Genomic DNA, 21,286 nt, shown 5'->3' with positions numbered 1-21,286 from the left:
TTATAGTTAAAATTTTTATGACATTCACTGTGGTAGGCAGAAGATATGGCTACCAGGATTGTTCAGGGTTAACCATTGTTACATTGGGAAAAATATCTGGTCAGATTGCCAACTGTTGTTCTTCAGAAGGCAAAGGAATTGGGAATAGAACCTATAATGTTAAGAAGTAAAAGCAGATGTTTATTTGCTCAATCTTATATTCAGCCATGTCAAGAAGATAGAAATGAACTCAGCATAGAACTTGGCAATCTACAAGCCCAGATAGTGGGGATATGAAGTGGGATGGTTGGTCTGTTTTTACTGACAAGATGATGGACAATCTCCACTTTAGGATCTTTAAATGCACTTTACAACAGGTCAGACATACCTGCATCCGGAAAGGAATTACAGTAATCACATTACTGCCATAGATGGCCTTTGAAGGAAGTGAGATCCTTATCTGTTAGACAGTGGGAGGCTCCCAAGGTAATGATAAACTTGAAGATATTAACATTCAACATAGATTATTCTTTCTTAGGACTTCTAAGAGGCTTACCATCAAATTAAAAGGCAGGTAGTAAGCAAGAAGGAACCAGTAAACTCTGATTTGAAAACCTGGGTGTCTCACTTCCATTAGGAATTAGCAGAACACAAAAGTGTTTAAGTACAAGAGTAAATTCTCCAATTCAATTAACTTGCAGATTGTAGATTAGACTTAGGCTATAACTTACACAAAAATTTAAATAATGTCTTGTTGAAAGGTATTTCTTTTTAAACATAGCAGAGTTGTGGGAGAGATCACATGACACAAAGTCCAAAATACTGACTACATGGCCCTTCATGTCTGTTTATCTCTGAATAACTTTTTTTTTTTTAAGAAGACTGGTATTAACATTCTCATCCACCGGAGAGAACAAAGCTGATGAAGCTGGTATAAGACTCCATGTTTCTATTTATAATACCTTGGATTTCTGTTACACACGACTAGTCATTATCCTAGAACATTTATTGTCTTTTTATGACCATCTTCAAGGGTAATATTGATATTTCCATGGTATTCTAACTAAAGACGTTCAATATTTAACATTACTTACATGTAAATGTAAAGAAAAGAAATAATGTACTTAAATCAACTACAATTCATTTGCCAATACATACTTGACATACTCCCAGAAAAACAGTTTCTCCGAGCATTACAATGCATGAATGTGTACACATACATGTAACACTTTCTTAAGGAAGTATGATTGACTGATAATTCAGGCTTTCAGTTTAAAGATGTGTGTACATATGTACATGCATGTGTGTGTGTGTGTATGTATGTGGTGTGTGTGTGTGTGTGTGTGTGTGTGTGTGTGTGTGTGATGTGTTTAGTGCTGGGTTCATGTACATGAGTACAGGCATGTGTGTTGAGGTCCCAGAACAAACTCATGTGTCAGTCTGGTCTTTGCTTTCCAATTTGTTTGAGATAGGGTCTCATGTCTGGTGCTATGTTAACTGTCTCATGAGCCTTCTGTACTGTACCTCCCTGAGGACACTGGGATACTAGGTGGTATAGTACTGTGTCCAGCTTTACCTGGGATCTTGGGTATCAAATTTAGGTCTTCACACTTCATATCCAGCATTGCATTCACTGAGGTACCCTCCAAGCCCCCAGGTATTCTTTTATTAAGCCCATTTGGCATACTGTATTTTTAGACATGTTTGCCAGAATGAAAATATGTCACTCAATCAGAATGAAAATAAGAAAATTTACTGGAAAAAAACAACTTTGTTATACAACTTATTGACACTCTAAAGGACAAAAATACCTTTAAATATAAGTATTATATTCGAAACTTTTCTGATACTTCGAAATCCTTGCCAACAGGATTTTTAACTTGCTATTTGTTTAAGAGTAATTTTAACAAAGGTCTGTATTTCCTTTCCCAGTCACTTATCTAGTTTCCAGACTACAACCATGTAAGGATTTTGTATTTAATTTTTAAAAAATAAAATTTACAAAGTTTTTCTAAAGCAGGATTCCCATACTATTTTACTTTTTATATAAAATGTTTCAAGTTTCCCCCCCTCCCGCAAAGAAAATATAGCCAGAACTGGTTTCTAAAACATTCTAGAAGATTCTTATGTAAGATAAAACATGAGGGCTTGTGCTGAAACATGAATTATCTTAGCAAATACACAAAAATCTCTACCTCTGGGTTTGGTATAAACTCTTGCAGGGGCTCCACAAATAATGGGATTATTTTGATTTCTCCTAAGCTTCTACATAGCAGGTATAGCCACGCTTTTTCCGTAAGCCTAAAGGCTCACATTTCTACCCTCTACTCTTCATAAATGTCTCTTCTCTTTGATCTTTCAGCAAACATCTCCCCATATAAACTATTAACTACAAGTTCTGCAGGATTCATTCTCCCATGTACCTGTATTTTCTGCTCTTTAAATGTGCTTTTCTTTGAAGACTAAACTGAAAGCCATGTATACTTATTGTACTGCCAAATCTCATCAGTTATCATTCAACAGATAACAGAAAGAAGTCCAAATGCTTCAAAACATAGTGTCTGATCCCTGATTTTTCTTAAGTATCTTGTTTCTCCTGGTGATAGTGTCACCTGGTCTTCTGTAGACAGGCAACATTTACTTTCACATTCTCAACCTGAGTATTGCTTGACCTTAGAACGCTATGAAGAAGCAGATGTCACCTCTGCTCCCAGTGAAAGCCTCTGTGCCATTAGGGTGAACTCCGGGGTGCTCAGTTGAGAAACAGTGCTATAATACATTTTGTTATTTATTGGGAAAGTGCAAGGAAAGGCTAAAGAGATCCTGAGATCCTGAAGTCCTGAGACCAGAGAGACTTGGAGGTTATAACATTCTGAGTCATTTTGTTTTCATAGGAAATTCATTTTAGGTGATATAATTGGTCAGTGTTAGTTGTTCTAAACTACTTTATTTGTATGCTTGTTTATTTATATTACCTTTGGATCTTTTTAAAGAGCAATGATATATAGTGCTACAATATCATATAACTGGAAACAACTTGCCACCTAATTCAAAGATGAAAATCTGTATACACAAACCAGTAATGAATGATCACAATACCAAGCCCTGGGTCCTTATTTGGCTTTATTTTCATGCATGTTAAAATAGTGTTACTTGAATGATAAACAAAAATTAAAACAAAATACTCAAAGTTCTTCTTCTCTTCTGATTTCATCATGGAGAATTAGGATTAGGAATGCAAACAGAATGGCAACTTTATTAAAATGAACGCCATGAACAAAACACAGACATCTATCCCGGTTTGTAACAAAATGAAAGAGAAAGTTTTCTAAAACTCCCCTTTGCTTTTCTGGTTTTGTGATGTTAACACATTGTTTGTGGCTGCCAAAGTTAGGAGACTGGACATTTATCCCATGCTACCTGAGAGCCAGAAATGGCCTAGCAGCTGCAAAATAGGTTGCTCACCTGATATGGTTAAGATACCCAGATAAGCTCTGGCTGCCCCTCAATGCAATATTAAACACAGCAAGAGGCAGAACACAGCTTGGCATTGTTGTCTAATACCAGAGCCTAAAAGATGTTACAACCAACTGACCAGTCTGGGCAGAACTGTGCTCTTCTCTGGGTCTTCAGATCTAGTCTTTTCCCTTCCCCCTTTCCACCTCCCATGCCAGCCTTACACACACTTACTCATTTTTCTTTAACTGTACTTGCCTGGTGTTTATTGAATTCTGTATTAATGAATCCTCATATTCCTTGAGAGACTCCTGAAAAAGACTGGTTAGTAACATTTCTGTCAGACTTTGAACTTTCTTGGCTAATTTGTGTGTTTCCCTGTCAGACCCAGTTTCAGCCAAGAATCTTGCCATGTCACTGTAGCCAGATCATCTTCTCTTAAACACTGGATCAGCCCCCATCTAATCAGGACTCCACTTTCTATCCTCTATCTCTCAGGTGGCATCTGCATATTCTGGCTGATCTCTAGAAAGACATTTGTTAGGTCTCTTTACTCAGCATCTGCTTAATCCTCTCATACTGCCTCTCAGTACTTTTCGATCTGCTGATAAACAGTCTGCATCACCCTCTCTGTAAATCCCTTATTTTACTTGCTGCTGTACATTTTACAGTGAGCACAACCCCTATCTTACTACAAATTTGATTTGGTCTATCTCCATCATGATAGAGCTGAATACAATATCTTTAGCATGTGTTCTTAAGTACAACAGAAGATTCTTAAACAGTAGTTACTTGTATATAAAAGTAAGCAGTCAATATAGTTTTTTTAGTGGTAGATAGGGAGTATTTTAGCATCAACTATACATGATGATTCATAAAGGTGGAATACTTATATTCTCCAAGCAATCATTTAGCATATATGATATCTGTACCAAACATATAAGTAATTAGAGTTTTCAAATTTGGCCATTTTTATTTTGTTTTCCTACATAAGAGGCATTTAATTATAGAAAACAATTTCCAAAGGATTGTATGCAAAAAGAACATTTAACTCGAATGTCATTATGATTTTCTATATTAATTCCAGAGTAAGAATGCTGTGGTTTTTCAGGTTAGTGATTTTTCAGAAGTTAAACAGATATATAAAAAAAAAAGAAGAAGAAAAGAAAGCAACTGTCAACATTCCCTGAAAACAGGGTCAAACTAATTCTTGAAAGCTTTTATAATTCAATGATTCTTTTCTTTGAAGCCTACATACAAGTTTCTTTGAAGCCTACATACACATCTTAATATTCCTAATGCAAGATGGTAGAAAGAGCTAGAAAAGGGCAAGGTGTGTAGATTATTTCAATAATTGTGATTATAATTAGTCCAGGTCACAAGGCTAATCAAATTTTACTTCTGAGAGCTATTAAAAGAAAAAAAAAATCTAGTGAACCTTAGGCTAGATACTTAATACTCTCCCATGTCTAAGCGGAAACATTATAACTATTTTCAGTTTTGGTTTTCAGCTTTGTCCCTCTTCTTTTCCATTTTATTTATACACACAATAAAAAAAATGAGAAGCAACAATAGCATCAACAACAAATAAATTAGTAATCAAAAGTGCATTGAAAATCTGATTGGGGAAAAAAAGAATATCTTTCCTTGTCCTGATAAAGCAGGGAAACAGTTTGAAATACATTCTTCAAATTTATATATATATATAAATATAAATTTATATATATATAAATTTTTGTGTGTGTATGTATGTGTGTATAACATTTACTCAAAAACTTTCAAAGAGAAGCATATTATATCAGTGTGAGTCAGGGTATTTAAATATTTCAATATTGATATGTGTATTTTTTAAGTGAGGAAACAATTTGCATAGATTAGCGAACGTTGACTCAAGAATTTTCATAAGCAAGTAGTTGCTCTGTATAATTAAACTTTGCTTAAGATGTACATGAATGTGGATGATGCTAAATGTAAGTTTATTTATTTACATTCTTTGCAAGTAAATTTTGTTTCTTTAATATATTTTTAATTAAAATATAATTGTATAATTTCTTCTTCCCTTTTTCATTCTCCAGACCTTCTCCTGTTCCCTCTTTTGAACACTTCCCATGTTTACCCACACTCCTTTTCTTTGGTTTTTATATATAAACAATCACATATGCACAATTATATAAATAAAACCTGCTGAGTACATTTATATTGTTTATGTACAATTTCAGGGCTTTTCCTTTGATTGTTTTACATACAAACAGTTATATTTACACACACACACACACACACACACATATATATATACTACAGAGTCCAGTTTTATTGTTTGTGTGTATAAGTTTTCAAACAACAAAGAGTTGTTTATATCTTTAAGAAAATAAACAGCCTCAGAATAACCTCATTGTAACAAATAAATGACAGAGAGCCCTCTTTACCTGCACAATTACACTTGGTTCATCTGGAGGATGTGACTGGAGACAAGAAGTACTGTAGCCTCTTGTACATGTTGTTATTAAATTTGTCCACAGGACTGTTAATCTAGTCAATGAATAAATGCTTACTTAGAAACTCTTATCTCTCAGATACTGGAAACACTTGAGTTGCAAAGGGTGACTCCTACAATAGATAAGACACTAAGAAAAGAAGTGGAAAGAAAGAAGCTATGAGAACCTCCTGGATCGATGAAGTTATGTGGCAAAGCAGGGTAGAATGAAAGAACTCTAGGAAATTGGACTAGGAGAAGGCATAGAACATGAAGTAGAGGCCCAAAAAGGACCCAGTGGTAGACTGTTAACGTCCCAGGAGTAGGGAACTCATTAAGAACTACATAAAAGAGTAAACTCAAAATGAGTTATATAACAAGACACAAATTCATTAGCAAAAGGATGTCTAGAACTACACAGAAGCCCTTGGTGAAACACACAAACAGAAATCAAATAAAATGTTGTCCTGCTTGGAAATGTGTGAGTCAAGAAAAAGGGTTAAGGTTATGGGATAATAATCTTATGAACTAGCTCTGTGGAACTATTTTATCTTAGAAATATTAACACATATTTCTACTAAGTAAACAAAATACAGGGTGATAGAAGCAACAAAATATATAAAATAATAAAATGGAAAGATCAGGATTTAGAAGACATGGAAATTATAATTTGAAAATATATATTGTAATACATTTGGCTTTAGATTACATAGGACATTTGATTATATTATTTGATGCCTTAAATCTTTTTTGGGTATGAAAAAATACCTTATGATGATACTTTTGGGTATCAGTCTGAAGAGGTCTCAGTGGGAAACCTAGACTGCAAACACATGAAACTCAAGAAGAATGAAGACCAAAGTGTGGTCACTTTGCCTCTTCTTAGAACTGGGAACAAAACACCCATGGAAGGAGTTACAGAGACAAAGATGGGAGCTGAGACAAAAGGATGGACCATCTAGAGACTGCCATACCCGGGGATCCATTCCATAATCAGCCTCCAAATGCTGACACCATTGCATACACCAGCAAGATTTTGCTGAAAGGACCCTGATATAGCTGTCTCTTGTGAGACTATGCCGGGGCCTGGCAAACACAGAAGTGGATGCTCACAGTAAGTTATTGGATGGAACACAGGGCCCTCAATGGATGAGCTAGAGAAAGTACCCAAGGAGTTAAAGGGGTCTGCAACCCTATAGGTGGAACAACAATATGAACTAGCCAGTACCCCCATAGCTCGTGTCTCTTGCTGCATATGTATCAGAAGATGGCCTAGTTGGGCATCATTGGGAAGAGAGGCCCCTTGGTCTTGAAAACTTTATATGCCCCAGTACAGGCGAATGCCAGGGTCAAGAAGTGGGAGTGGGTGGGAAGGGGAGCAGGGTGGGGTGTCTGGGGGACTTTTTGGATAGCACTGGAAATGTAAATGAAGAAAATACCTAATTAAAAAAAAAGAAAGAAAGAAAAAGATACCTTAAGCCGGGCATGGTGGCGCATGCCTTTAATACCATCACTCAGGAGGCAGAGGCAGGTGGATTTCTGAGTTCAAGGCCAGCCTGGTCTCCAAAGTGAGTTCCAGGACAGCCAGGGCTACACAGAGAAACTCTGTCTTGGAAAAACCAAAAAAAAAAAAAAAAAAAAAAAAAAAGGATACCTTGTCTAATCGGGTGAAATCCCTTCAGAGCATAAGCAGAGGTTCTTCCTTATGGAGGTTAGCATAGATATCCATTATTAAGACAATTACAGATGTGATGCAAGATGATAACCTTATAATGTAGAACACATGGAGTCATTAGAGATGGGGGCAACCTCAATTGTATGAGGACAGAGGTACTGTCATCTCTTTAATCATGTGATGTTTCAAGCATCTGTAGGCTCTTAGCTATACCAAGAATTGTAATCCCTCTAGATATAAATGAATGAAAGTAGATATCAGTTCTATAATAGAAGAGCTAAAATCAAAGCATATTTGGAAGCAAAGTCTAAGGATTTGGAAATGCAGGCTTAGAAAAAGTTAAATCTATTGAGTATTATTGCAACCAGCGAAGAGAAAATGAAACATCGATCCAGTTTAAGGACTTAAATTCTCAGGACAGCCTCTATATTTGTTTTGAAGGTATTTCCTAAGAGAAACTTTCAAATGTTACCTTGCAAACTTGCCTAGCACTTGCCTGATAAATGTGGGAAATTTCTTGGTGCTAATAAGGTGTATATATCACAGCCCTATGGTGCTAAGGGAGTTCCCTGAAGCATTCTTTCTTGTTATATGTTGTAATTGATAAATATTATACAGATATACATATGTAATATTACATCAGGATGACTCAATTTAGTCTCTTTGTTTACATGTGTGTCTGTTTTGTGATGTCCATGCATGTTTTTATGCTTTTGAGCATATATATGTGTATTACATATGCATATGCATATATGCACATGATTAATATCAGAGGTTAATGTTAGGAGTCTTCCTCAAATACTCTTTATCTTATTTTATTGAGACAGAATTTCTCTTTTGAGCATGATGAAATTATAAGTCAACCATCAAGGTTAGTAGACTTTTATATGGGTTCTTAGGATGTAGTCTCTGGTCCTCATACTTATACATTAAGTGCGTTATCCACTGAACCATCTCTCAACCCCAATTTATTTGTGATTATGTGTATCCTAACTTAATTTCTGTTGCTGTGATAAAATACCCTGAAAAAGCACCTCAGAGGAGCATGGGGATTTACTTCGGCTTACAGTTCTAGCTAAGAGCTCATCATCATAGGGAAGTTAATGCAGAGATTTCACAACGCTAATCACATTATAACCACAGACACAGAAAAAGCCAGGGGATAACGAGGTAAAAAATGATCAAGGTGGACTCTAAGCCTGTTCCTGGTGTCCTTATCAAAAGGAAATATGGACACAGACACTTAGAGGATTTGAAGATAGAAAAAGACATGAAGGTTTCTATCAATAACAGAAGGAATCCCAATGACTGCTGAAAAATGGCAGTAGCTATTGGAATCACAAGCCCCTTCCCTACATCCTACAGATGTTACAGACCTTCTGACATTTCATAGCCTGGTTCCAAATGACCTGTTTCTAAAACTGAGAGTAAATGACTGCAGCTTGATGCCACTAAGTTTGTGGCACCTTGTTATAGCAGCCCTAAGAATCTAATACACCACACAAACTTCTTTACCCTTATTTCCATTTTCAGATCACTGAAACATATTATTTGATTAAAAAAAATAATACTTCTTGCTCCTGCGATTTTGGAGTGAGGCAAACAGGAGCCAGAAAATAAACTTCAGAGACCTAAAAGTATGCGACCTAAGTCACATGCTATCTGGTTCTTCAAATATTGCACAATGGAGCAATAAACCTAGGGGTTTCTGAAACTTTGTCCAGAACCTTTTGTATCGAACATGTAAGGTCCATGAGAAACTTTCAGAATTCAGATGTACACAGAACAGCTGGAGTTATTTTATGAGTGAGTAAGAAGCACAAGAGCTGGGACAATCCTCCTAAATAAATCCAAAAGAAAAGTACTTTGTATTTGTACAAATTTGTATGCCTGTCTAGTTAGTTACCTAACTTCTGATCTATTTCAACATGACTAAAAAACTACTGTTGCAGACTACCTATGTGCTTTCCTCAGAATTTATATGTGGAAAACTTACTCCTACCGCTGCTCTGATATAGGTTTAGGGTCTCTGGGAGGTAATTAGGTCATGATGGTGGGATGGAGTGTTCTCGCAACTCCCTTCTTCTAGCCTTTCCTTCATACTATATATCAGTGCAGACTCAATAAGAAATGGACAGTTTGAAAGTCAAGAAGACAGTCCTCAACATACTACATCCCACAGCCTTTTTGACCTTGAACGTTTTGTCTTCTGAAATAAAACTTGAGGAAATAAATATCAATGATTAAAGCCACTCACTGGATGTTCCCTAGCTGCATAGGTGGCAGTGACTAAACGTATGTATACTAGTGCATCTAGATTAGAAACTAGAAGTGGATTGATCCTCCTCCATTCAACGTCACTAGTACAAGTCCAAAAAGTCAGGCCATGTACAAGGGATATGCTGTACTAACTGGGCTGCCCTGTCAGACCTCAGTGGTAGAGGGAGAGCCTAGCCTCACAGAGACTTGAAGTGCCAGAGTTGGGGGGTATACCCAGCAGGGACTCCACCAACTCAGAGGAGAAGGGGAAGGAAGGGGTTGGAAGAAGGATTATGCAGGCAGCTAATGGGATATAAAGTAAATAGTAAAATATAAACAAATAAATAAAAATTTTAAAAAATGTTAGGCAAGTTCTCCTGTCATATCACCTCCTTCATCAAGCACCCTCTTGTGGGCTGCATGCCCAGCTTATACTCTTTAGACTTCCCATTTTTAATATGAGCCAATGGGAATTTTCTTACCACAGCTGTTTCCTTTGAGGTGAAAATAGAAGGGATATTAAAAATAGCAGTCTAAGTAATACTAGAAATTTCAAGCTTTACCCATATAACCCTGGGCCATGGCTTATATCTAAAATCCCATTATCGAGTAATTGGTTGATAAATAAATATAATTGCCTCTTTTATTATTATATCAATTATTAAAATTAATGAAGTGTTAAGGAATTCCAGTTGAGAGATAGAGATAACGGCTAAATCAGCTATGACCCCCTTCACTGAAGAAGCACCTTCAAAGATTACTTTCCTTTGTGATTTGCCTATTCTCACACATGAAGACAGCAAAGCACATGTCTGACCAGGTACTTGATGTCCTTGAAATTCCAGTGAGCAGGCACAGAAATGTGGGAACATACCCTATTAGAAAAAGCCAAGGTGATACTACATAGCCAGGGGGTAAACTTATTGCAAGCTTGTACTTAGAACTTTCAGAGACCAGGAGCATCATTATTATTTTTTTATCCATCCAGTAGCTGCTGTCTCTCAGAAGAATCTCAAGGCGGGCATGGTGGATATTAGTTCTGGTTCACCTGCATCCTGTTCTTGAGAACATATGTCCCAGAATTACTCACAGTTTATGTAGCTTATAGTTCTTCAGTGTCTTAGTACCTCACCCTGTATATTAAAATTCTAGCAGATATGCCTCAGATTTGGAGTTGCAATGTTTATTTTATGTTTTTTTTTCACTTTGAGGACTCAGGTGCTGAGAATATAATCAAAAATATCATCATGATCCTATGATGGCAGTGTATCTTGGAGGCAGAACAAAGACCCAAGAGGAGCTCAAGATTCTCCTGACAGGATTTTGAAAACTCAGATCTATAAAGCAATAAAGTAAGCACATTACATCCTGTAATCTATACTATAAATGTGAGTCTCCAACATTTTGTCTATGCCCTGAATTGAGATGGATAGAAACTACTATAGGCCTTTGCTGACTACATCCATGGTCAATGACATTCCAGACAAGAGATTGTCAAAAGCTTCTGACAACTGGAATCCATTTGCTATGACAATCATGGGAACTCTTGGCTTAAAGCCATGTCCAAATTGCACTTGTAGGTAAGCCAGTTTATGAATGAATGGCTTTTGTTTATGTTACTCATCCCCACCCCTTCACTCAGAAGACATCTTGTCTCTCTTTCATTGACTCATCAACTATTCAGTAGAACCTTTAAAACATATACTGTGAATACCCAAAAAATAGTATGGAATAACGACTCAGAACAAACTGTGAGCTTATTTCTGTAAGTTATCCTTTCCCCCAAACTCTCTACATAGGAACCACATGGTCTTATATTCAGGAACCAGCAGCTTCCAGGATATGTATTTCTTCTTTCAGACTGTTTAAAATAAAATTGTTTACTAATCCATTCATAACTTTTTATTTACTATTTGTCATATTCCAGGAAGTTCTCTAGGATTAGGAAAATATTGCAGGAAACTGGGCAGACAAGATAAGTGCTCTTAGATATAATTACTCTAAGAAGTTTAGGAAAGAAGATGCACATGGCAGGATAGGAATATATTCATATAGAAAGACATTTGAGTATTGGCTAAGGTTTGAGAGAACTTTCTATACAATAAGTGTCCAATTTATAGTTAAAGTCACTAATCCTAGCAGACAGCGGAAATTAAACAGACTCTCATGCTTTATGTTTTAAAGATTCGAATCAAAAGATAGGGCGTTAACACATTAACATCATTATTATGGACAGTCATTTCTTTAACTTTTTAATGCAGTGCACTTTGCATCTTTTATCCTAAGGCCTACTGGGTTCCTTCAGTTAAATACAAGTTCTTAATAAACTTTTGGAAAGCTTCTTTTCTTTTTTAAAATGTTGGCTAACCTAAATCATGGCATTCCTACCTCCAAAGAAGTATTTCTCGCCAGTCTTCACTTGAAGAGGACTATTGGTCCGAACTGCTGATGCTTCATCTCCATCAATGGTGAGGACTGCGAAGTTTTCCTTGGCCAGGAAGCGAACCTCATGCCACTGCCCATCATTCAGCCCGGAGCCTGGGAGGTAGGAAATGAAAACTTCCTAAGTTGGTTCAGTTAAATACAGTTTTTACACATTACAGTATTTTGCATTGAAAAATCACAATTATATTAACTTCATGGAATTTAATTTGATGCTTGGATAAAGTTATACAAAACAAGAGTATGTACAGGAACTTAACTATTATCTCTCTTACTTGAGTAATTCATTTGAATTTCATTCCTTGTCATTTTTGATTATCAACATATTTGTCTGTAATATTTCAGGGAATTCTTGTGGCTGAAAGTTACGGCGTTTCAATTTGATAGGAATAAACAGAATATTTTTAAATATTCAGAGGCATGATGCTGAATGAGAATGTCCACAGAGGCAAGTGGAGTTACAGCCAGTGGTGAGCTACCCTCTGATTTGGGTTGTGGGAAACAGAACTGTGGGATTTGTCAAGAGTGGTATGCACTTGCACTGGCTAGTTGTACATGTTAACTTGACACAACCTAGAGTAATCAGAGAGGAAAGAGCCTCATGTGAGGAAGTGCTTCCTTGAGATGCAGCTGTAGGTTATTTTTTCAAATAGTGATTAATGGGGGAATGCCGATCTCATAGAGGGTATAGCCACTCCTGGGCTCGTGGTGCTAGGTTTTATAAGAAAGTATGTTAGCAAACCATGTGACACAAGCTGGAAAAGGAACACCTCTTCATGGTTTCTGCATCTACTCCTGCCTCCAGGATACTGTACTGTTTAGAGTTCCTTTCCTGACTTATTTCAACAATGAACAATAATATGGAAGTATAAGACAAATAAATCCTTTTATCCCCAACTTGGTCATTGGTGGTTTTGTCATGGTGTTTTGTCAAAGTAACAGAAACTCTAAGCCCTAAACACAATTTTATATATCAACAGAATTAAGTATTTATATGTAAATGTTATAAACATATTTATTTATGTTGAAATTACATATTTACATAAACATGTAATTTATAGTATGTTATATATTTACTCATAATTTTATAAAAAATATGTATATGACATACAAAATATATGTTATATAGCATTTATATAGAAATATATTATATTATACATATAATAAATATAATATAAAATATATTAATAATTGTAACATATATTAACATATTAAATTATATGTATTATATATAAAGATATATAATAAAATATATTTACATATAATTTTATAATTACACATATATGCATGTGAATACACATACATATATAAATATACCAATATATATTTATATGTGTATATATAATTTGTTATATAGAGATACTCATCTACAAAGCATGGTACTGCTTATTCTTTGCATTCTCTGATATTTCTTAGTATTTTGGATGGCACTTTCCTCTATAAAATTGAATAATCAAAAATATAACAGAATCTTATAAGAAACACAACTAGGATGCACTTGAGATACTTGGGGAAAAGCATGTCTTGAATAAAGTCATTTGGGAGAAAAATTTAATTTAATAACTTATTTTCTGGTTAGCTTTGTTATGAGATAAAAGTAGATTTATAGTGCTGACTTAATATTGCTCCTTACTTTTATAATTTAAAAACTTTTTATGTAATGTGTTTTTTCAATAGCCACATATACATAATGCAGTTTATAGAAATTGAGTTCTAAGGAAATGTATTCATGTGTAGTTGGACCCGATAATTAAGCACTGATAATCACAGGAAATAAAGATGATTTGTTCATTTATATACCAGACAACATGGTAACTGACTAGGTTATATTTCATTAAAAAAAACCAATTAAATAAATACTCAATGCCCACCTCTCAAATTTATGCTTTATTGTTTCTTAACACATCTTATAGGCAGGCAACATTTATTGTTTCGCTTGTGTTCATTTTACTGTAATTAATTAGAAAATTAGCTACTGAGAGTAGAGCAGACATTAGAGGAGAGCATTTGGAGAGAGTTCCCAGAACACTGAGAGAAGTCCAAGGGTTTGATTTGACCTTGAAAAGGTCATGCTGTGAAGAGGAAGAGGCTTTCTTCTAGTCTTTTCTGGATGCATTAGTCTGCGAGGAAGAGGTCCTTGAAGATGCACTTCCATTTCATAAAAGGAAGAGAACACCAGCCAATGAAGATGTTTAAACTGAGTTAGAGTAAATCAGTGAAACGCAGATGAAAGAGCTAAGTCCTTAATTAGTTAATGCCAGGAGTCTGCAAACCACAGTGTGTGAGCCACACCCAGCTTGTGTCCTGTTTTTATATTTATGTGTTGAGAATATTTTTCCATTAAGTGGTTGACAAAAATTCAAAAGAAAGAATATATGCAAGTTAGTATGTTATAGAGATGGGAGGAAGTTTCATAAATTCAAATTTTAGTGTTCATACAAAATTTCGCGGGGATACATTTATGCCTACTCTTTTGCATGTCACTGGCCCAACAATACCTGAGACAAACAGTTGTGGTTAGATAATATGGCCACAGTGCCTAGCTATCTACTCTATGGTCATTTTCTTTAAGACTATGAACTAATTGCTGCTTAAAACCTTCCATAAAATGCTGTTGTTGTTGTTTTTTTACGAAATGCTATTTTAAAGAAAAAAAATGAATCTTATTGGAACTTAAAAGATAGTTCCATGTCTATAGTGTTTACTCATAGTAAACACTAGTACAAATAGTCATATCTCATACCGTCCCTTAGGATTAAACAATAAATTTAGTGATATCGAGCACATTTTGCTTCAAAGAAGGACAAAACAAATTGCTTTAAAGGAATTAGCATGAAAATATTCTCAAATTATTCAATATAGCGTTTAAATAGTGCACATATATAACACATTAAACCTACAAACATATACATACAGTTAACAGACATGAAAAATGTACTCACACATTGACATACAATATTCATAGTGTATACACATGCAAATACTACTTGTACTAAAATCTCTAGATCATATACCTATATATCAATGTAGAGTATTAAATTACCTCCCCTCATTGCTTTTCTTGATTCTGTTCTTTTCATTACAGTCTAAACACTCCATCACATGGTCTAATCATCTCTTGAAAATGTAAGCAGGTTTATGACATTTCTCTTATGATAATTTTCTGTTGCTTCTATGCTCAATAACAGCACTTGCTAAAGGCCTAATGGTGACTGAGGTGTCAAGTGTTCCATCTGGAATGCCTTCTGTGTGGTGTCTGTGTGATTCCCTCTCTCACCATAGCCTGCAAAGATGCATCTTATATAGAGACCTTTCTTAACCCTGTGTGCAAAATGACATTTCTCTATATCCTTGGCAGCACTCTTAGGAATTTTAGTTTTTTGTCATGCAACTGGTCGTGGTCATGTGCATGTTGTTCATTTATCTGTTCCCTTGCTGCTTCTACTTTTAAAAAAAGATTCATTTGTTTCTTCTATGCATATGATATTCTTGCCTGCATGTATATATCCCATGTGTGTAGAGTGTCTGGGGAGGCTGGGAATGAGCACCATATTTCCTGGAAATGGAATTACAAGTAGTTGTGAGCCACAATGTAGGTTCTGGGAACTGTACCATGGTCCTCTGAAAGAGAAGCAAGTGATCTTAACTACTGTCTCACCTCCCCAACCCCTGCTTTTGGATACAAGCCTTCTGATTTTTTTTTGTTACTGTTTTATTGGCTTGATCAAAACTTAGCATTACAAACAGTACCATATACATATTAGGTGTGAAGAAATAACTGAACGACTCTGAGCGGTGAGCAGGAACAGGTAAAGCAAGGCTTCTGTGCTAGAGACAGTTATATTATAAGGACAGATGCTGAGTGTAAGGCATCAGTCTTGTAGATGAGATTGTATACTTGTTAAGTAGTCTGTTTCAATGTTAATACATCTTCTTGGAAATTTGTTCTGTCCAAACATTCACAACTGACACCCCAATTACTGAGTTATTCAAGAAAACATATTCTCATATCTCATTGACTGCCAGTTTCAGCCAACCCTTATACATTGCAATGGCTTCAGACGACGTGCACATTGGAGTGTCTGCTAAAAGAATCCTGTATTTTAAGATCAGTGGTTACTACTTTCAGGAAATCTCCAGGGTATTGGGCACAGCTATCCACAATAGCAAACAAATTAAGGAGCTGAGGGGGGTTGCAATGCCATGGGGTGGAGGAGCAACAGTGTCATATGGCTAGAACTCATCTCCCCCCTCCCCTGAGCTCCGGGGGACTAGACCACCAACCAAAGAGAACACATGAAGGGATCCATGGCTCTGGCTGAATATATGGCAGAGGATGGCCTTGTTGGGCATCAGTGGGAGGAGCTGCCCTTGGGCCTAAGGGGTTTCCGATGCCCCAATGTAAGGGAATGCCAGGGCTGGAAGGCACAGTGGGTGGGTAGGGGATCACCCTCATAAAGGCAGGGGGAGGGGGAAAGAGTAGGGGGGTTTCTGTAGGGAAGACCTGGAGAGGGGATAACATTAGAAATGTAAATAAAGAAAATATCCAATTAAAAAAAGAGAGCCGGGCTGGTGAGATGGCTCAGTGGGTAAGAGTACCCGACTGCTCTTCTGAAGGTCCGGAGTTCAAATCCCAGCAACCACATGATGGCTCACAACCATCTGTAACAAGATCTGACTCCCTCTTCTGGAGTGTCTGAAGACATCTACAGTGTACTTACATATAATAAATAAATAAATAAATAAATAAATAAATAAATAGATAGATAAATCTAAAAAGAAAAAGAAAAAAAAGAGAGAGCCACTTTTATGATTTTGCTACTTTCCTGACCCTAATCCTTTTCTTTGTATGTTCTGCACCAATATAAAATAGTGTGTATGTCTCTAAATTCCTATAGGTCAATGTGATTTTTTTGATAAATGATAAGTTACAATTCTTCATTGCACAAAAGGGTAGCCTATGTTCTTTCTATAGCCAGAAGACTCTTTTTCCCACACCATTTAATCTCAATGCTTTGTCTTCCTGCCCATATAGAAACAGGCAAATAATTATTGAATTTTTTTCCTTTCTTACCTTTCAAATATTTATGAAGAGCAAAGCAAACAAAACCCTCAGTGTCTCAAAATTATCATGTAGATGTGGACTTTTTCTTAAGCTGTCAGATATCAATGGTGCATCCGAGACAATTCCTCCTATATAGTAGGTCCCTTTGGGTTCTCCTGCATGGCAGATGCCACAGAGAATGTATTTTCACATTAGTATTTTCCTTCCAGCACCAAATGGGAAGGGATGTGAGTTAATGTAAGAGTGCATGGATTTGGTTTTGGGTTCTATCTTTACAGTTTGTTGAATCTTTCCCCAAGACAGTTTGGGGATACAGGTCACAAGGAGACCATTATTACAAATATCCAATCACTAATTCAAACACAATCCTACAAAGTCAATCAGGCAGAGAAGTCACATATTTTTTTAACTGTTCTACATGGGCGATCAAAAAGCTTTTCAGAAAAATCCCTGTGAAACTGCATCGCAGAACTGAAGTATAACGTGTGACATCACCACCTACACTATTCACAACAAAAGGCCTATTATTCTAATCAATCAGATTAAAAATAAAAGGTTATTTCATTTTTCTCAAGGAACATAATTAGCAGAGATATTGGACCTCAGATTGCAGGGGCTTCGTTGGCTATGAACCCCTCCATGTCTGAGTTTAAACTGTTGTTTCAACTTATTTGAATTCCAATTATTATTTGGAACATTTACTGGTAATCACCAATAGCTATGCCTCAGTGATCTTTGAAAGGAAGGGGTCCCCGAATATAATGAAATCCATTCACAGTGCAGCCAGGATGACCAAATTGCTCAAAATAAAATATGCTGTTTCTTTTCTATTTCCTTTGTCCAAATGTTATAAAAAGTAATAGCCTGAGGGTTTTCTCCAGAGAGAAATCCAATTTATGATCTCTGCATATGTGAGTATTTATAGATATACTATTCTGAGTTCTATGAGCTAACCATGCTGATGAGTACTTTGCTTGTGTTTGACTTATTTATACTTCATAAAATCTTTAAATATTATTATCTGCAGTATATACCAGAGAGACAGAGTTTAATAAAATGTAAGTTCCAATAGTTGGTAAATGTAGAGCTTTGAATGGAACCTTAGTTATGTTGCTCAAGAATTGGGAAATATTTTGCAATTGTCCTGGGTGGTATTTTTTTGTTCACTTGATATTATCTAGGGTCATCTGAAAAGAGGGAGTCACAATTGAGAAAATGTTTTCTTAGGATCAGCCTGTAGGCAATTTTTTGTGAAGTGGTTTTTGTTTGGTTGGTTTTGTTTTGTTGGTTTCTTGATAATGATTGTGTGGGAAGATCCAGCTAATTGTGCGTGGTACCACTATGGGCAGTGGTCCTACTATACACACACACACACACACACACACACACACACACACACACACACATACTGAACAAGCCATAAGGAGGAAGCTGTTAAGCAGCACTCCATGCTTTCTGCTTCAGGTCCTGTCTCTAGGTTCCTATCTTGAGTACCTGGCCAGACTTTCTATGATGATAGACTTTAATGTGTAAGTATAGGCCATATATATATATATATATATATATATATATATATATATATATATATATATATACCATTTCCTCCCAAGTTCCTTTTAATCATAGTATTTTAGCACATCACTATAAACCCTAAGGCAGAGGTCAAATAAAAATTAAAAAGAAGAACACATAACAAACCCTTTATAAAGTTCCTGACAATCTGTAATCAGAATGGCCCTTCCATTTCCACCACACTTACAGAGGAATTCTGTTCCAGACATAGCCTCCTAAAACATTCAGATGAGGAATAAACCAAGCTATCATCCATTTCACCTGCAAGGGCCAACCATTTTTGCCCACGTGTTTCTGTGGTTTTGGAATATCATACATACAGTGTGTCTTTCAATATACTTTTATATCAATGTTTTCACTTTTTAAAAAGGCATTTTGAATGAAACTTTTATAGTTCACATTGGATAGAGACATTTTCAGACCTTTTTTGTTGGGCGCAGTTTAAATTGCTCACAATTATTTGTTTAAATCAGCTCTATACTGTGTAACACTTAGAATAAAGAGACCTTTGTATTCATTTTTCCATTTTATAATGAGTGGATCCATCACCTTGACTTTGCTGTGTTAGTTTACAAAGCTGAGCTGATAAATCAGTCCTTGGACTGCCAAATATAGCATTTCTTGTTTTTAGATTTTGGCCCTCCATGACCTAGTAAGAGTATAAAGACTTTGCTCATGTCCCTCTACCTGTAGCCATTCTTTCTGCTACAAGTGAGAATGAACAAGTTTTTATAAAATAGGGATTAAGAAAATTATTCTACTTCTACAAACTTTCTTTAGAATAGTTCTAGCTTTTCTTTTGTCCTGAGCCATCTGTCATTTAGAAAAAGGGATGTAAGTTAAGAAGTGTAGTATTTTTATTAGCTTACTATTTAATGTGTGTGTGTGTGTGTGTGTGTGTGTGTGTGTGTGTGTGTGTGTACCCAAGGTATATACAGGAGTCCATGAGGTCTGTTAGAAAAATGCTCCCTGGGTCTGGAGTTATTAGGTAGTTGTAGACAACCAGGTAGGTGCTAAGAACTGAAATTGGGTCCTCTGTAAGAGCAAGCACTATCAACTCCAGAAACATTTATCCAACCCTATCACAGAGAGTCTTTTAAAAACATCTACAGAATTAACAATATTTCTTTGTGGTTTTCATTCAAATGAAATGGAATATTAATGAATTTTAAGAGCACTTAGCAGTAAATATATGAAATTATCTGAGAATATAACAGTTTACTAAATTAAAATATAAGAACCATACATAAAAATATAGACTAAATACTTATATAGTTATAAACCAATTTTCCTTCAAGTTATTATAACAATTATAAGTCATATATAAATGGGTAACTTACTAATAAATGGCATTAAGTATGCCCTTCTTATTTATTATTAATAACATGGTGTTCCTTTATTCATCACCATACAGCAAGTGAATCTCTCACTGTGAGCAGATCCATCCAAGTGTGTGTGTGTGTGTGTGTGTGTGTGTGTATGTATCATATGCGATCTATTATCTATATGTGTGTGGAGGTCAGAGGTTAAATTTTTGGAATTTTGTTCTCTTCCACTGTGAGTTTCAGGGGCTAAACACATACATGTATTCGAGGTTGCATAGCTAGTGTTTTCCAGGCTGAACCATCTCACTGGTCCAGAAAAGTCTTCCTAAATTATTTACATACTACTACAAGCATGATAAATATTAGAAGTATTTCATATAGAACACTCAAAGTTTAAATAGACAGGCTAGTAATATGCACTTATTTATCTTAGTACTTATTTATTTTATGTTTGCGTTGTATTTATTGTATGAAGCACACATATAAAGATAGTGAGACAGAAATGGACCGAGTGTCTCATTCTTAGTTTCATTATCAAAAGTGTCAGAATGATTGTAATAATACGGACTCTTAAGGTCTGGATTCAAGGCTCATTTCTGTTCCTATGATCACTGTGCTTATTGTCTGTAAATCTCTTCAGAGGGCTGCTGGGAGGACTAAATGCACAGATGCCCCTTAACTTGTGGTGGTCCGATTTATGAGTTTTTATTTCATAATGGTACAAAAGCAATATGAATCTGTTAGAACTGAAATCTGACCTACTATTTGTCTCACAATATGTGATACCACCTTATCTTCTGATTCTTGGCAAAGATTTGTCGATATCAAGGTTTATCAAATGGAATATCTATAGCTCCCAGATGTTCCCATTCCTATGAGATGGATGGCTGATATCTCACTGTGCTGGGCTGATAAACTGTGATGTGCAATAGGCAAAAGCATTTAATGCACCATAAACTTATATTTTCAAATTGCAGTAGACTTATAAGAATATAGCTCTACCATAAATTTTAAAGTGTCTACATATATTATCATTTGGA

The 21,286-nt window shown here is 35.7% G+C and overlaps 1 protein-coding gene across 1 annotated transcript in view; it reads right to left on the bottom strand.

The window, feature by feature from the left end:
* The window catches only part of Cntnap2 (contactin associated protein-like 2), a 2,241,333-nt gene that overhangs the window by 1,118,844 nt on the left and 1,101,203 nt on the right, over window positions 1–21,286 (bottom strand). Inside the window, exon 9 of the mRNA NM_001004357.2 lies at window positions 12,231–12,380. Coding sequence (NP_001004357.2) covers window positions 12,231–12,380 — 150 coding nt within the window. The remainder of the gene's footprint in view (window positions 1–12,230; window positions 12,381–21,286) is intronic.

The sequence above is a fragment of the Mus musculus genome, chromosome 6 (genome assembly GCF_000001635.26).
Source record: "Mus musculus strain C57BL/6J chromosome 6, GRCm38.p6 C57BL/6J".
In the NCBI taxonomy this organism is placed as follows: domain Eukaryota; kingdom Metazoa; phylum Chordata; class Mammalia; order Rodentia; family Muridae; genus Mus; species Mus musculus.
The sequence above is the reverse complement of the archived record's forward strand: the minus strand, read 5'-3'. Positions and strand labels throughout refer to the sequence as shown.